Source organism: Oncorhynchus gorbuscha, linkage group LG19, assembly GCF_021184085.1.
Source record: "Oncorhynchus gorbuscha isolate QuinsamMale2020 ecotype Even-year linkage group LG19, OgorEven_v1.0, whole genome shotgun sequence".
Taxonomy (NCBI): Eukaryota; Metazoa; Chordata; class Actinopteri; order Salmoniformes; family Salmonidae; genus Oncorhynchus; species Oncorhynchus gorbuscha.
Genome location: NC_060191.1, coordinates 50,904,446 through 50,920,304, shown reverse-complemented (window position 1 = coordinate 50,920,304; position 15,859 = coordinate 50,904,446). Strand labels below are relative to the sequence as shown.

The 15,859-nt window shown below is 41.7% G+C and overlaps 1 protein-coding gene across 2 annotated transcripts in view; it reads right to left on the bottom strand.

Annotated features, from left to right (window-relative positions):
- The window catches only part of LOC124005678 (replication protein A 70 kDa DNA-binding subunit-like), a 64,275-nt gene extending 51,638 nt beyond the window's left edge, over positions 1 to 12,637 (bottom strand). Inside the window, exons 1-10 of one of the 2 annotated variants that reach the window (XM_046315125.1) lie at positions 12,477 to 12,637; positions 12,234 to 12,284; positions 11,900 to 11,978; positions 9,449 to 9,557; positions 9,157 to 9,245; positions 8,931 to 9,002; positions 5,547 to 5,676; positions 5,092 to 5,194; positions 4,931 to 4,999; positions 4,418 to 4,610 (exon numbers count right to left, since the gene is read on the bottom strand). In XM_046315125.1, coding sequence (XP_046171081.1) covers positions 4,418 to 4,610; positions 4,931 to 4,999; positions 5,092 to 5,194; positions 5,547 to 5,676; positions 8,931 to 9,002; positions 9,157 to 9,245; positions 9,449 to 9,557; positions 11,900 to 11,978; positions 12,234 to 12,284; positions 12,477 to 12,509 — 928 coding nt within the window. In that variant the 5' untranslated portion in view covers positions 12,510 to 12,637. The remainder of the gene's footprint in view (positions 1 to 4,417; positions 4,611 to 4,930; positions 5,000 to 5,091; positions 5,195 to 5,546; positions 5,677 to 8,930; positions 9,003 to 9,156; positions 9,246 to 9,448; positions 9,558 to 11,899; positions 11,979 to 12,233; positions 12,285 to 12,476) is intronic. The other variant, XM_046315126.1, reaches the window with a different exon arrangement.
- Between the last annotated feature and the right edge of the window lie 3,222 nt (positions 12,638 to 15,859).

Here is a 15,859-nt window from a genome sequence, read left to right as displayed (position 1 = left end):
CACCTGGACAAAAGGAACATCTATGTGCTTGTTACGGATACAGTTATCCTGTGTGTGTGTGTGTATCCTGTGTGTTTCTTTTCTCTCCTTCTCCCCTCACAGGTGAAAACCATCACTCCCCAATCAATCATCAATCAGAAGACACACTGGTAAAGCCCAAGAGGTTTTGTCAGCGTTACCTCTGGAGGACAGTTTGAATTACGAAGTGGTCAAAGCTACTGTTCTTCGTGCCTATGAGCTTGTGCCTGAGGCATACAGACAGAGATTTAGGTCTCATAGAAAGTCTTCTAGTAAGACTTATGTGGAATTTGCGGCGCAGTCGTTTATATTGTCTGATGTGTTGCCCTTATCTGACGATACATACTGTGGTTCCAGTGTGTTAGTGCAGGGTATTGAAATGGGTTTTGTCCCAGTGCCATTGCACTTTGTGAAAGTACACTCTGAGTTAATCAGTGGAATATTCAGAGTGGGGGTACGTCCTATGTTGCCAGTGAAAGGTGTGACCTTTATAATGGGTAACGATATTGCCGGAGGAAAGGTAGTACCCGTATTGGAAGTATTGGATAAAAGTGAACACTCTCTCTCTAATGAGCTGGCACAGAGTTATCCACATGTGTTCCCCACTTGTGCTGTCACTCGTGCTCAGGCACTACAAGAGGGTGACGAGATAGATTTGTCGAACACTGTACTGTTCAAAAGAGGTTGATCAAGAAGATGGATTGTGTGATACCTCTGAGAAGCTGATCACCTCTGACAAACAGCCCAGGAAAGAATCAAAGAACGTTGAACTTATTGCTGATGCAATACAGTTACCAGTCACTCGTGAGCAGCTGATTGCTAACCAAAAGGTTGACAACAAGCTTGCTAAATGTTTTTCTAGTGTTGTCTCATTGGAAGATGTGAAGAAGAAGAACGTGGCTTACTTCATTGATGGTAATCTCCTCATGCGTAAATGGAAATCCCATGTTGACGCGGATGGAGATTGGAATGCTGTTTACCAAATAGTGATTCCTACAGCCTTTCGACAAAATGTGTTATCCCTTGCTCATGATCACCAGTGGTCTGGTCATTTAGGAATCACAAAAACTTATGATCGGATCCTTCGACATTTCTTTTGGCCGGGTTTAAAACAAGATGTGGCTCAGTTCTGTCGGACATGCCACACCTGTCAGATAACAGGAAAACCAAATCAGGTTATTCCTCCCGCTCCTCTTTGTCCCATACCTGTCATAGGTGAACCATTCGAGCATGTGGTGGTTGATTGTGTCGGACCGTTACCGAAGACAAAATCGGGTAACCAGTTTTTGTTAACGATAATGTGTATGGCTACAAGATACCCCGAGGCCATTCCTCTGAGAAGGATTACAGCCCCGGTAGTGAGTAAAGCCTTAATAAAATTCTTCACGACATTCGGGTTACCTAGGGTGGTACAAAGCGATCAAGGAACCAATTTCCTATCCAAGCTCTTCAGGCAGGTGTTAAAATCCTTGTCAATTACGCACCGTGTGTCAAGCGCCTATCACCCAGAGTCTCAGGGTGCACTTGAAAGATGGCATCAGACACTGAAGTCTATGCTACGTAAATATTGTTTAGAATCTGAGAAAGATTGGGATGAGGGAGTTCCTCTAGTTTTGTTTGCTGCTCGTGAAACTGTGCAGGAGTCCCTAGGTTTCAGCCCGGCTGAACTGGTGTTTGGTCACACAGTGAGAGGACCAATGAAAGTCCTTAAAGAACAGTTCTTGTCCCAAGAGTTGTGTACCAGAGATGAGAATGTGTTGGACTACGTTAGTCGCTTTCTTGAGCGCCTACACCAAGCTTGTGCTCTCGCAAAGGAAGCTCTGTCTTCCTCACAGAGGAGCATGAAAAGACACTATGATAAAGAGGCTGTTTCTCGTCCACTACAGCCAGGTGACCAAGTACTGGTGTTATTACCTGTTCCAGGATCTTCACTGTCAGCTCGTTTCTCGGGTCCTTATTTAATTGAAAAGAAAATAAGTAAAACTGACTATGTGCTTCAAACTCCTGATAGACAACGCCAATCTCGTGTGTGTCACATTAACATGTTGAAAGCTTACCACACCCGACCCATCACACAGTTAGAGAGTTCAAAAACAGAGGAAGGTACTGCTGTCCCCTCTGCTACTACTGCTATGATAGTGGACTGTCATATTGATGATGTTGATGGCTTGGAGTTGCGCAATACTCAGCAGCAGTGTGTTAGATTGCCCAACTCAGAAATGCTGCTGTCTATCCAATCCAGTCTGGTTCATTTAACGGATGGACAGGCCAATGATATTGTGAAGCTACTACACAGTTTTCCATGTCTCTTTAATGACGTTCCTACTCGCACAAATGTGTTGGAACATGACATTAATGTTGGAAATGCTACACCTATCAAGCAACACCCATATCGTATCAATGCTTCCAAGAGGAAGATAATGAGGGATGAGGTGAGATATTTGTTGGAGAATGACCTGGCTAAGCCAAGTTCAAGCCCTTGGAGTTCTCCTTGCATTCTGGTTCCTAAACCTGATGGTACGTCCAGGTTATGTACGGATTATCGAAAGGTAAATTCTATCACAATGCCAGATTCGTTCCCGTTACCCCGACTGGACGACTGTATCGACACTATTGGTGCTGCTAAGTATGTAACTAAGTTAGACCTCTTAAAAGGTTACTGGCAGGTTCCGTTAACTTCACGTGCTTCTGAGATTTCTGCCTTTGTGACCCCAGACAACTTCCTAAGTTGCTTGGGGCATGTCTCTATCAGTTTTGCACATCGAGAGACTGAATTTTTTTCCCATTCCTCCTTGCAAAACAGCTCGAGCTCAGTGAGGTTGGATGGAGAGCATTTGTGAACAGCAGTTTTCAGTTCTTTCCACATATTCTCGATTGGATTCAGGTCTGGACTTTGACTTGGCCATTCTAACACCTGGATATGTTTATTTTTGAACCATTCCATTGTAGATTTTGCTTTATGTTTTGGATCATTGTCTTGTTGGAAGACAAATCTCCATCCCAGTCTCAGATCTTTTGCAGACTCCATCAGGTTTTCTTCCAGAATGGTCCTGTATTTGGCTCCATCCATCTTCCCATCAATTTTAACCATCTTCCCTGTCCCTGCTGAAGAAAAGCAGGCCCAAACCATGATGCTGCCACCACCATGTTTGACAGTGGGGATGGTGTGTTCAGGGTGTTGCTTTTACGCCAAACATAATGTTTTGCATTGTTGCTAAAAAGTTCAATTTTGGTTTCATCTGACCAGAGCACCTTCTTCCACATGTTTGGTGTGTCTCCCAGGTGGCTTGTGGCAAACTTTAAACAACACTTTTTATGGATATCTTTAAGAAATGGCTTTCTTCTTGCCACTCTTCCATAAAGGCCAGATTTGTGCAATATACGACTGATTGTTGTCCTATGGACAGAGTCTCCCACCTCAGCTGTAGATCTCTGCAGTTCATCCAGAGTGATCATGGTCCTCTTGGCTGCATCTCTGATCAGTCTTCTCCTTGTATGAGCTGAAAGTTTAGAGGGACGGCCAGTTCTTGGTAGATTTGCAGTGGTCTGATACTCCTTCCATTTCAATATTATCGCTTGCACAGTGCTCCTTGGGATGTTTAAAGCTTGGGAAATCTTTTTGTATCCAAATCCGGCTTTAAACTTCTTCACAACAGTATCTCAGACCTGCCTGGTGTGTTCCTTGTTCTTCATGATGCTCTCTGCGCTTTTAACGAACCTCAGACTATCACAGTGCAGGTGCATTTATACGGAGACTTGATTACACACAGGTGGATTGTATTTATCATCATTAGTCATTTAGGTCAACATTGGATCATTCAGAGATCCTCACTGAACTTCTGGAGAGAGTTTGCTGCACTGAAAGTAAAGGGGCTGAATAATTTTGCACGCCCAATTTTTCAGTTTTTGATTTGTTAAAAAAGTTTGAAATATCCAATAAATGTCGTTCCACTTCATGATTGTGTCCCACTTGTTGTTGATTCATCACAAAAAAAATACAGTTTTATATATTTATGTTTGAAGCCTGAAATGTGGCAAAAGGTCGCAAAGTTCAAGGGGGCCGAATACTTTCGCAAGGCACTGTAGTTCACAGGTAGTGCATTGCCATTTGGGATGCTGTCTATGGTTTCTTATTCTCCCTCCTCTCCTCACCGGGCTCCGCCATAGGGCCCAAAGTCAATCTGCGCCACAGGACACTACCGTCATCAGCATTATTAATGACTTTTATCCCTGCTCTTATAATTACCTAAACCACCGAGCACAACCCCCTGCTACCGTAGCATCCATTCCTATGATAGGATAATAATAAGCTAAGTGTGTTGACGGTTATCACGCCCCGCCAACCCTGCCTGGACCACCCTTCCTCTTTGCTCCGTCCCTTGCTACACCTGCACCTTACCCAAAATGGCGTCCTTTTCTCGGGCCTCCAGGTCAGCGATGGAGATGAAGTTGCACTGCACCATGGGTACGTCCTGGGTGTCCTCACAGGGGATGATGGTGGATTCTCCATTTAGGGTCATCTCATAGTCATTCTTCAGGGACGAGTACTGCTTGTTGGCGATCTTCAGTGATCCCTTGGAGATGTAGAACACCTGGGCATGAATAAAAGTAGGTTTAAATCTAAAGTGGATTTGGGCACAGGATTAATTTCTGTTGAATATTGATGTAGGAACTAAATCAAGCCTGGCAGAGGATCTGTAGCATAGGATCATTTTGCTACTGTCCTTTGACTCAATTTGGAGAGAATCATTCATCATCTCATTACACCAAATCATATCCAATTCAGCACATTGTACAAATCAAAAAGTATTGGCAATAGCACATTGAGATGAATTACTCAGTTGCCCCAAATCTGTGAAAGTGACAAGCATATGGTAGATAAGCATCCTTAATAGGAGGCAGTTCCTCTCACCTTGCCAGTCTCGATGATGCTGTAGAACTTGTCCACCTCCTGGGTAAAGGCAGTCACTCTGATCTCTCCCTGCATCAACACACAACACAGTCAGCAATGGACTAGCTCCACACGATCCAATACGGCAACATGAGAAAATGCAAACAGAAAGGGTTACTCACACTTTCATCCACAATCTCCATAGAGAACAGCTTGCCATCCCCACGAGAGTTGCTCCAGGTGCGGATGCCGCTCTTGTTGGTGACACGTGCTCGGATGGTCCACCTGAGAGAAAATAACCAGTTTATGTTGCTGTTGGATAGACCTCTATTCCTTGAAAATACCTTGACCAACTATCTATGAAATAAATCACAAAAACATCCCCAAATACAAATCAAACAAACAGTCATTATTCCATTCTATGACTAAAGAGTATGGAATAACAGGATTATCATGACTTAAGAATAAACATTCGGGCAAGAGATCATGTTGTTTGAGATGTTCGCCAAAGTGATAGGTTGCATCCCAAAAGGCATCCATTCCCTATATAGTGCACTACTTTAAAGTAGTACACTATATTGGGAATATGGGGCTATTTGGGACGCAAACCATAGACGGGTATAAGAAGACTACTCACTTTGACTGGTATGGGTTGAGGCTGGCAATGGGCACGACTTTGGAGGATCCCCCAGGAGTGCTGGGCATTGCAGACAGAGGCATGGCCTTCTTCCCCCCAAACTCTCTGCTGGGACCTTTGTTCATGGTGCCTAATGATAGATAGGAAAATGAGAGAACAGAGAGCTATTAGTGCATATAGAGAGCAGTAAGAGTGGCAAACTCAACAAAATAGACATCCATAACTTATCAGGGCTGAAACTCCCTGATCACTGTAATTCTCACTTCATGAGAGTAGTCTCACATAACAGAAAAACTTATATCAGGAAGAGTAGCCGATTTATTGCGGTAGATTTGGGATAGTAGGAGAGCGGAAACAACACCCCAGACCAACTAAGTTCTGAGTTTGTGAGATGGTGTTTTAGTGAGAGATGATTCTTGTATCAGACTCAAAGCAGACAGAAGTGTGAAACAACAAACCAAAGCTGCTCTTCCCACACGAGATTGGTGCATACGGCCTGACTGAGGGTTCTCTGTTCGGACAAGCACTAACTGCACATTTGATTTGTGTGCGTCTCACACTGTGGATTACAGTTCAAAGTGTCAACTTTGCCAACAACTGCATTTCTAGTAATTAAGCCCCCAGATCCAGCAGCACAGCACAGTCACACAACTGAACAATAACAACTGTGCTGATGAGGATGAAGCTCACCATCACTACTTCAATTCCCTAACTCCAGATTAGTGGGATGAATACCTACGACCCAGACCATAAAAATAAGATCCTGAAGTCATAGATTGGGCTAAGAGTTTATCGGACGTGGTTCACAAAATGCCCTATAATACTGTAGGTTAGCACTAAGAAACCATTCCTTGAGCCATGCACATTTTCATGAAATCCCTGCTTAAACACTTGTACTGTGTAATGATTAGAAATGTTTGTCACGAGAGATGATTAACATTTATTTAGTTACCTGCAGCCTTCTTCTTTTAGCTATTTAGTGAGAATATGTATTTAAAAAATCCCATTTAAAAAAATGTAAAAGCAAAATTCAAGTAGAATAACTAAATACACAGTACCAGTCTGATGTTTAGATGTTTAGACACAGCTACTCATTCAAGGGTTTTTCTTTATTTGTAGTATTTTCCACATTGTAGAATAATAGTGAAGAGATCAAAACTATTAATTAACACATATGGAATCATGTAATAACCACAAAAAAGTTTCACAAATATAAAACATAATTTTGTTTATCTTATTATGGCAAGAAAATCTCAAATAAGCAAAGAGAAATGGCAGTCCATCATTACTTGAAGACATGAAGGTCAGTCAATCCAGAACATTTCAAGACCTTTGAAAGTTTCTTCAAGCGCAGTCGCAAAAACCATCATGCACTCCGACACTGGCTCTAATGAGGACCACCACAGGAAAGGAAGACCCAGTTACCCCTGCTGCAGAGGATAAGTTCATTACTTGGGGCGGCAGGTAGCAGAGTGGTTAGAGTGTTGGGGCATTAACCGAAAGGTTGCTAGATCGAATCCCCGAGCTGACAAGGTAAAAATCTGCCGTTCTGCCACTGAGCAAGGCAGTTTACCTACTCTTCCTAGGCCGTCATTGTAAATAAGAATTTTTCTTAACTGACTTGCCTAGTGAAAAAAAAATACAGTTACCAGCCTCAGAAAAAGCAGCCCAAATAAATGCTTCACAGAGTTCAAGTAACAGACATCTCCAAAATAAACTGTTCCAAGGCGACTGTGTGAAAATCAGGCCTACGTGGCCGAATTGCTGCAAAGAAACCACTACTAAAAGGACACCAATAAGAGACATTGGACCGGTGGAAATCTGTCCTTTGGTCTGATGACATTTTTGATCTTTGTGAGACAGAGTAGGTTTACAGATGATCTCAGCATGATTGGTTCCCAACGTGTGGTGTGGGGTTGCTTTGCTGGTGACACTGTCAGTGATATATTTAGAATTCAAAGCAAACGTTATCAGCACGGCTACCACAGCATTCTGCAGTGATATGTGATCCCATCTGGTTTGCACTTAGTGGGAATCTCATTAGTTTTTCAACAGGACAATGACCCTAAACACACCTCCAGGCTGTGTAAGGGCTATTTGACCAAGAAGGAGAGTGATGGGGTGCTGCATCAGATGACCTGGCCTCCACAATCACCGACCACAACCCAATTGAGATGGTTTGGAATGAGTTGGATCGCAGAGTGAAGGAAAAGCAGCCAACAAGTGCTCAGCATATATGTGGGAACTCCTTCAAGACTGTTGGAAAAGTATTCCAAGTGAAGCTGGTTGAGAGAATGACAAGAGTGTGCAAAGTTGTCAACAAGGCAAAGGGTGGCTACTTTGAAGAACCTAAAATATATTTTTTATTTGTTTAACACTTTTTTGGTTACTTCATTATCCCATGTGTTATTTACAAGGTAGAAAATAGTAAAAAATAAAGAAAAACCCTTGAATGATACTATATGTATATTTTGGAATCAATGTCAGTAGCATATTATCTCTCATGGTATGATTACCATTTTAATCTGGTACTAATTATAACTAAGTGCTTAGCTAATTACTTGATGAAAAGGGAACTGTCGGAGTTAAGATTAAGTTAGTGTAGCTCAGTTGATAAGAGCATGGCGCATGCACCAGGGTTGTGGGTTCGATTCCCATGGAATCCCTTATTCCCTTATGAAAATCGTATGAAAATGCATGCACTCACTACTGTAAGTTGCTCTGGATAAGAGTGTCTGCTAAATGAAACATGTAAGGAGCTGAAACTTATCAGTCAATAGTACGGTATATTCAGATCATATCCAATTCAAAACCAGATTTATAGTGTGACTGATGAGCACATCAGGACTACTGGAAATAACCAGTGTGGCGTACAGATGGTTCACCCGCAGCATGTCTGTTTTATACATACTCTCTAAGACTGATTTTAACACCTTATTTGCAACAAAGAGGAGACAGAATATATACCTAGTATTTTGTGTTTAACAGCATCACATTGGTCAACCACCATCTTATCTTAGTAAGATCAGTAGAACGTTACAGATGACAATATACCCAAGAGGCAAATGTTTTTTAACTAAGCATTCTGACAAAAACAGTAGCAGTGTCATATGTTCAGTAGATCTGAGGATTTTAACCAAGATTTGTCCATTTTGCATAAATGTTGCCATCTACTGGAAACAAACAGAATTACCTATTCAATAACCTATATTGAAGTGTTTTGCAAACTTCAAACCCACTAAGAATTAATATAGCTGCAAAACATTAGGATTTATCTTGAGAATACAGTCCATTAATGACCCAATCTCTCAATTCAAATCCTGCTACAGGATGTGAAAATGCATTAGGATTTAAAAGCACAGTGGGTGATCTAGAATTGTTTACCATAATTTCCATTCTGGGGCTGCAGGGGGTGGACTGAGGGATTGGGGGCTGACTGTGGGGCTTTACTCTGACCTGCAAGGGAGGTGAGGGAGTGAAAGGTAAAAACTCAAGTAAGCTGCACATTCAACATTGTAGGTTATATGCATGTCTGGATTCAAACATTTGTTCATCTTCACTCCCCCTAAGCCTTATGATATGGTGATGGGAGTATGGGATGAAGACTCGCCTTCCACGTAAGGCGTGGGCTCTCCGATCTTTCCAGCCACCTCATCAGCAGACTTCACCACCTCCATGTCTAATATGACCACCACATGCCTGAACAGAAGAACAGCAATAAACAGATTAACAATTGCATTGCAAATTATATTCCAAAGACTAAACACATGGTTGATAAACAACAAAAAGTGTGTCTGTGCATATCCATTGTGTGTCCATACTGACAGCTTTTAAAGTATAAAAATGGAGAGAAAAGGGTTTGTCATTCTGTAGGAAAACATCAAAAGATAGAAGCACCATACCGTCCATCCTTTAGGACATTGGTCACATTCCTCTTCAGCTGACAGATACAGTTTGGGGCCAGTCGGTTGTCCTCAGCCATTGAGTTGAGTTGGGTGGAGAGCATGAACGCTACAGGAGGGATTGGGAGAGGATAGGAGATGTTAGGGACAAGCTAGACCAACAAGCACATGGGCAGTGCAGTAGAGGACATCCAAGTGCTGCACATCCACTGCACATGGCCATTGCGTGTGCTAGTCTGTCTTGTCTATGAGATGATGATATGCATCTCCCAACTAATCCCCCCCACACACAGTTCCAAACAACATGCCATCCTTGTTAATAAACATGGAAGGGCCAAATGCAGCCCAGTTTAGTCTGGGATGAGGATCAATTTAGACCCCAAAAATATGTTTCTAAATATGTCTTAAAATATACTATTTTTTACGACTTTGTATGGTATCACAACACTTCTTCAACTTCGTCAAATTGAAAGGAAGAAATTTATTATTTTTCTTTGATGATTTCCAGCTCTCTATTCATTTTACTGAATCCTGACTACCTCCTGCTGGTCAGCCCCAGGCAATCCACAGCATAATACACATCCACAGCATAAAAACAAACTCACAGCATAAAAACACACCCACAGCATAAAAACACACCCACAGCATAAAAACACACCCACAGCATAAAAACACATCCACAGCATAAAAACACATCCACAGCATAAAAACACATCCACAGCATAAAACACTCCAAAGTGCCCCGTTGCTACGGTCAGCTATTTACCTTGCTATTTTCTGGGTGAGACTATGGAGAAGGACTAAAACAACTTTTAATTAGCCCCGTTGTCTTTTTAGTCTACCTCCTGGTGGAATTCAGATTACGACTATTGCACGCCATATGGATTTAAAACAATGGGGTGCAGTTTCTCAAAAGCTTCATTTGGCAGGTCTAACATCTCGATTATGAATATCCTTGACTTTTAATTTAAACTGATACCTTGAGCATCATGACTGGTTGCATCACCGCTTGGTATGGCAACTGCTCAGCAACTGACCGCAAGGTGCTACAGATGGTAGTGCGCATGGCCCAGTACATCACTGGGGCCCAGCGTACAGCCATCCAGGACCTCTATCCTACCGATCCTCGACTTCAGCGACGTCATCTACAAAATTGCTTCCAACACTCTACTCAGCAAACTGGATGCAGTTTATCACAGTGCCATCCGTTTTGTCACTAAAGCACCTTATACTACCCACCACTGCGACTTGTATGCTCTAGTCGGCTGGCCCTCGCTACATATTCGTCGCCAGACCCACTGGCTTCAGGTCATCTACAAGGCCATGCTAGGCAAAGCTTCGCCTTATCTCAGCTCACTGGTCACGATGGCAACACCCATCCGTAGCACGCGCTCCAGCAGGTGTATCTCATTGATCATCCCTAAAGCCAACACCTCATTCGGCCGCCTTTCGTTCCAGTACTCTGCTGCCTGTGACTGGAACGAATTGCAAAAATCGCTGAAGTTGGAGACTTATCTCCCTCACCAACTTCAAACATCAGCTAGCTGAGCAGCTAACCGATCGCTGCAGCTGTACATAATCTATTGGTAAATAGCACACCCATTTTCACCTACCTCATCCCCACAGTTATTTATTTATTTACTTTTCTGCTCTTTTGCACACCAATATCTCTACCTGTACGTGATCATCTGATCATTTATCACTCCAGTGTTAATCTGCAATATTGTAATTATTCGCCTACCTCCTCATGCCTTTTGCACACATTGTATATAGACTCCCCTTTTTTCTCTGTGTTATTAACTTGTTAATTGTTTACTCCATGTGTAACTCTGTGTTGTCTGTTCACACTGCTATGCTTTATCTTGGCCAGGTCGCAGTTGCAAATGAGAACCTGTTCTCAACTAGCCTACCTGGTTAAATAAAGGTTAAAAAAATATATATACCAGGCAGTGTCAGAGGAAGGCCCTAAAAATTGTCAAAGACTCCAGACACCCTGTTCTCTCAGCAAGCGGTACCGGAACGACAAGTCTAGGTCCAAGATGCTTCTAAACAGCTTCTACCCCTAAGCCATAAGACTGCTAAACAGTTCATCAAATGACTACGCTGATTATTTGCATTCACCCAACCCCACTTCATTTAAAAATATATATTTTTAACAATGCTGCTTCTCTGTTTATTAACTATGCATAGTCACTTTACCCCTAACTATATTACCTCAATTTGATATTTACTGTGTGTGTGTGCAAAAATAATACAGTTGTAACCTTGCATTCATTTAAAATACTGCCATATATTATCCAAATATTACACACTTGTTTTCTTTACATGCCACTTCTACAAAGCAATGCTATGCATTTGCTACCTGTCATGGTCGCCTGCCTCGTGCCAAACAACCATTTCTGTGTGTACTTTGAACAGGTGGTGGAGTGGATTTTGAATAGTTCTACTCACAAGACATTGAGTGCTGTCCATCACTCATCATCAGACGAAAGCGGGCTGGTCCACTGCCTCCATCAATTTTACGGATGTTCTGAAAGAATATGAATACAGGAGTGCGGTAGACATCAGATTGGTCAATTTCGACAAATGTAGCAGTGGTCCAAATCCGTATTACCATCTTGGTGAATATCCTTGTCTTAAATGTTGGTCTCTAAAACATGGCTCGATACTGTCCAAGTTAGCTAGCTAACTGTTGACCAGGCCAGTAGCCATTCTTCTACAGTTGGCCTACAGTAACTTGGCCAACTAATTCGCTACTTCCACAAGAACATACACTCATACGCACCACTAATTGAAGAATGGGGTTCGGTAAATTATTAGAGCCTTTGGTTAGATCCTGTTGAAAAAGCAGAAAACAGCTTGAGACAGATGGCAAATATATCTAGTTAGCTAGCATTGTGGCTGGCTAACTAACGCAACAAAGCATTCAGCAGCACTCCGTGCAGTCCCTGTCCGAGATCCATCTTTCTCGATGCTAAGTAAACTTTGTTTACATGCTTTCTGTAATGTCATAAAATGCCCCACCTACCTCTATAGCTCCCTTTGTCAGCATGTTATTCATGTTGAAGCTGGGTTTATAGCTATGTAGAGTGAAAATGTACGTTTTAAAGCGAACTCGGAGAGGACAATCTCACTTCTACAGTGACAACGCTTCCTCCGTGTTGTGTCTGTGGCGCCAAATGTATCCCTGAACGCGCGAACTGTTCATAACGTCATCGCGTAATTTACTGCTAAGCCTTCCGGTTTCTCTTATAGATCTACGATCATTTTACACTCGCAAAAACCCACAGTTAGCAACAGGGGGTAAAACGTGAAACTGACCTTAGACCAGGTTGCCGAGCCAACGTGCCTCTATGGAACTTGCCATTGGTTAAACGTGTAAATAAAAAAAATGTTTATATAGTCGGCGTTACAATGTCTAAAATTGCTTTATAATAAGACACAAAATAACTGTTGTATGAATAGCTGCTCCTTTTATTTAGATGTCCTGCAAATTCTGCAACATTTATGAACAACATTTATTATCCTTTAACATTTTTTTTTAAACATTTATGAACAACATATTTGTTGAAGAAAAACGAGCGGATTTAAAGGCGCTTCATGGTCAGTCTGACCTCTGCATTGGCTATGCAGTATTTACGGTGATACGGTTCTGCATAAGTCAGGGCATTCCTACTTCTTACGCATTGCGGACAACGCAGAGCGCGTCTTTTCTTTTTCCCAACGCAGGTAAGCCAAAACCACGCCCCGTTATTCAGAGGGGCGGTCTACAAGTCCGGAAGTGAATATCACGGGGCGCGAAATTTCAGTCACTGATTAATAATGTTTGCCGTTATATTTAAACTTTAACAATTTTATAGAAATTATTAGCTAACAAATATTTCACAAATTATAAATAATAAGCATGTGCTTTTACCTGATAATAGACAACTAATGATAATATAACAACTTTTACATACCGAGCTAGTAACATTAACTAGCCTAGGTTAACTTAGCTGACCTTCAATTGAGGGAATTTCAGCAGAGTTCTCTGAGACATTTTTACAACTCATTGAAACTCTGCAAATAAATAAATGGACAAATGTGGCGTTGTGTGTTCGTCCATGTCTCTCAACAGGCTGTGAGGCAAAAGTTGCCGTGAGCGAAAAAAACGCTAGCCAATGGAAAGCGTAGTAGAACCCCCCTCTGATTAACGGGGCATTCTACTATGCTTTCCATTGGCTAGCGTTCGTTTGCTGGTTTTGGCTTAACTACGTTGGGGAAAAGAAAGACCTGCCGGCACCAAAGCTGTTGTCAAGGAAGTGAGTTTGTGTTTACACAGGACCTCCCGCCCCCACCTACCTTCAACCAATCATGTCAATGCAGAGCTATATGAAGCCCTCCGCATTGTTACAACATGGAATGGAATGTGCGCATCATGTGGTATAGTGCTCAATTTGGCCTCTGCATGCCTCTGGAGGCTCCGTATTTGCGTCACACCCTCCATACAGGGGTCTCTGACCACACATTTCAGATCATGCAATTGTCTTTTAGTGATTTGGAGGCCCCTGCCCATGTGTTTTTACTTAGTTACTTTACACCACTGTGGTTTTGTCACAGTCCATTCTAACGTGTCCTGCATTGCTTATGAGCGTTGTAGGAAAATGAGCGTTGTAGGAAAATAGAAGACATAGAAGACATGTTTGTGTCCCTAAGAGTATTAGCTTTCAGGCATGGGGTCATAATAGTCCCAACCGTTCAAAAGCTAGCGCCAAATTCGGTAGGGAGAAAACAGAAACGGATATATTTTCCACATCAGAGATTACTCACGAGAAGAGGAGGGCCTCAAGCGGAAGAGGAAGACAAGATAACAGAAATCATGTATTATTAAACAAAATTATACCAAGTTCACGAGGCCCCCTGGTGGTGTGAGGCCCCAGGCAATTGCCTTAGTTGCCTAATGGTAACTCAGCCACCGTTCACAAGCTGCTGCTACAGTATGCTTGCACTCCGTATTAAAACATGGAGACCATATTTTCTTTACGTTGATTGGAGTCAATGCAATGCAAAGCAGGAATTTGCTCTGAACTTATTGTTGAGTTTTAAAGGTATCCTACTTTTCTCCCCATCCAACAAATAGCGTCATATATGATATAAATGTACAGAGATCTCAAACCAAAGGGACTGTTGAGTGCTACATCCCGAGGGGTTCGAGCTGATTGTACGGAGATCGTGACCGGCAGTTAAATGGAGTCCCTTGAGAAGGCAATTGAAAGGAGTGATTACTGGGGTAGATGTAAATGTGAAAGCTGACCAACTGTAGGGAAGATTCCTGGTGTTTGTGATACTCATCTTTGGTGCGTCGCAGACAGGGTGGTGTGAGTGGTGAAACAGAAGAGTCTTTGTCTGTTCTTTAGAATTTTGATGTTGAGTCTTTGCCCAACATAGATGTTAGGATATATAAATTAGAGGTTGACTAATTCTGATTTTTCAACGCCGATACTGATACTGTTTATAAAAAAAGCAGATACCGATTAATCGTCCGATTTTATATATATGTATATATTGTATATATATATTTTTAATACTGACAATTACAACAACACTGAATGCACACTTTTATTTTAACTTAATGTAATACATAAATAAAATATATTTAGTCTCAAATAAATAATGAAACATGCTCAATTTGGTTTAAATAATGCAAAAACAGTGTTGGAGAAGAAAGTAAAAGTGCAATATGTGCCATGTAAAAAAGCTAACGTTTAAGTTCCTTGCTCAGAACATATGAAAGCTGGTGGTTCAATATTCCAAGTTAAGAAGTTTTAGGTTGTAGTTATTATAGGAATTATGACGCGTCAACTATTTCTCTCTAAACCATTTGTATTTCATAGACCTTTGACTATTGGATGTTCTAATAGACACTTTAGTATTGCCAGCCTAATCTCAGGAGTTGATAGGCTTGAAGTCATAAACAGCGCTGTGCTTCAAGCATTGCAAAGAGCTGCTGGGAAATGCAGTAAAGTTTGAATGAATGCTTAAGAGCCTGTTGCTGCCTACCACCGCTCAGTCAGACTGCTCTTTCAAGTCATAGTCTTAATTATAATATAATAACACACACAGAAATACAAGCCTTTGCTCATTAATATGGTCGAAGCCGGAAACTGTCATTTTGAAAAACAAAACGTTATTCTTTCAGTGAAGTATAGAACCATTCCGTATTTTATTGAACAGGTGGCATCCCTAAGTCTAAATATTTATGTTACATTGCACATCCTTCAATGTTATGTCATAATTATGTAAAATTCTGGCAAATTAGTTCGCAACGAGCCAGGTGGCCCAAACTGTTGCATATACCCTGACTCTGAGTGCAATGAACGCAAGATAAGTGACACAATTTCCCAAGTTAATATTGCCTGCTAACATGAATTT